The sequence below is a fragment of the Malurus melanocephalus genome, unplaced genomic scaffold, assembly GCF_030028575.1.
Source record: "Malurus melanocephalus ecotype Western Australia unplaced genomic scaffold, MMel_1.1 scaffold_906, whole genome shotgun sequence".
Taxonomy (NCBI): Eukaryota; Metazoa; Chordata; class Aves; order Passeriformes; family Maluridae; genus Malurus; species Malurus melanocephalus.
In genome coordinates this window covers 90803-92228 of record NW_026624138.1, presented here as the reverse complement: position 1 = coordinate 92228, position 1426 = coordinate 90803, and the positions used below count along the sequence as shown (strand labels likewise).

At 46.8% G+C, this 1426-nt stretch overlaps 1 protein-coding gene across 1 annotated transcript in view; it reads left to right on the top strand.

The window, feature by feature from the left end:
- INSR (insulin receptor) overlaps window positions 1-1426 on the top strand; it is a 49335-nt gene that overhangs the window by 30883 nt on the left and 17026 nt on the right. Inside the window, exons 5-6 of the mRNA XM_057386075.1 lie at window positions 464-590; window positions 1164-1414. Of these exons, the coding sequence (XP_057242058.1) occupies window positions 464-590; window positions 1164-1414 (378 nt within the window). The remainder of the gene's footprint in view (window positions 1-463; window positions 591-1163; window positions 1415-1426) is intronic.

Genomic DNA, 1426 nt, shown 5'->3' with positions numbered 1-1426 from the left:
GCACAAACCATGGTGCCATGTCCCTTGGGCTCCATCCCCCTGCAAACACCACCCTCCTGTTGGCAGAGGGACCTCACTGCTCCTAGCCAAGGCTGGAGATTCTCCTGCTTCATTTTTGTGGCCTCTTGCCTTCTGGTTTCAGCTGTGCAGATCAYCATAAACTGTAAAATGGTCACCTTTAGGTTTCCCCCTTTTTAGAATTTGGTTCAGGTCTTCTACAGAGTTATTTTTATTTTTTGGAATCAGTTCCTGAAATCATAAAAAGATTTAAGCTGGCAGGAACCTTAACACAGCATCAATTCCAACCCCTGATTTGAGGTAGGAACTGCATCAAAGATAAGGTTTTACTGGGCAACTCTTCTCAGTGCCAGCATTCTCATATTTATCTTAAACCTCTAAGTTAATTGAAAACATTTCATTTTTTAGCCTTTATAAAATTATTGTCGCTTCTCTTTCGTTCCAGGTGAAAATGAGCTGCTGAAATTTTCTTCCATCAGGACTTCCCACGACAAGATCCTGCTGAAGTGGGAGCCCTACTGGCCCCCTGATTTCCGTGACCTGCTGGGATTTATGCTGTTCTACAAAGAGGCGTGAGTGACCCCAGGAGCCTTTTGGGCTCCCACAAGTGACATTTGGCACTGGAGGGTGGATGTCAAACCTGCTGTGGGCAAAGCTCTTCAGTCTCTGATTTTGTGGCTCCTACACTAAAATTTCCAATGKTTTTCCTTTAAAAAATGTTCATTAGGATTCCTGACTGGTGCACAGTCACAATAATCTTATTTTAGAGCAATCCAAACTTATTCTTGATATTCTGGATGTACTCARTCCATGGAGTTTGTCATCCCCATGGGATGCTGACGGGTTTATTCCCTGTGAGGTGGGACAGATTCTTTYAGAATCAAGGTAGCCAAGCTGATTTTCATCAAGCTGGCAATAATTAGCCTGGATTTAATTGTTGGGGTCGTGTGTGGCACAGAACCTGCTCTGTGATGCTGTCAGAGGTAACAAAGCTCCCAATGCCTCCCTTTCAGAATCAACACAACGAGATAATATTATTTTCTCTAAAGGGTAAAGRGTGCTAACTTGCAGTGGTGTGTTTAGGAATGAGGATTTTGAGGATAACAGTGTGGATTCTGTTAACTGGAGCCTTCTCTTTCCCCAAGTCCCTACCAGAACGTGACAGAATTCGATGGACAGGATGCCTGTGGCTCCAACAGCTGGACAGTGGTGGATGTTGATCCTCCCCCCCGTTCCAACGAGCCCAAAGCCCAGGCCCAGCCTGGCTGGCTGCTGCGGGGCCTCAAGCCCTGGACTCAGTACGCCGTGTTTGTSAAAACCCTGGTCACCTTCTCGGACGAGCGGCGCACCTACGGCGCCAAGAGCGAGATCATCTACGTGCAGACCAACGCCACGGGTCAGTGCAGCA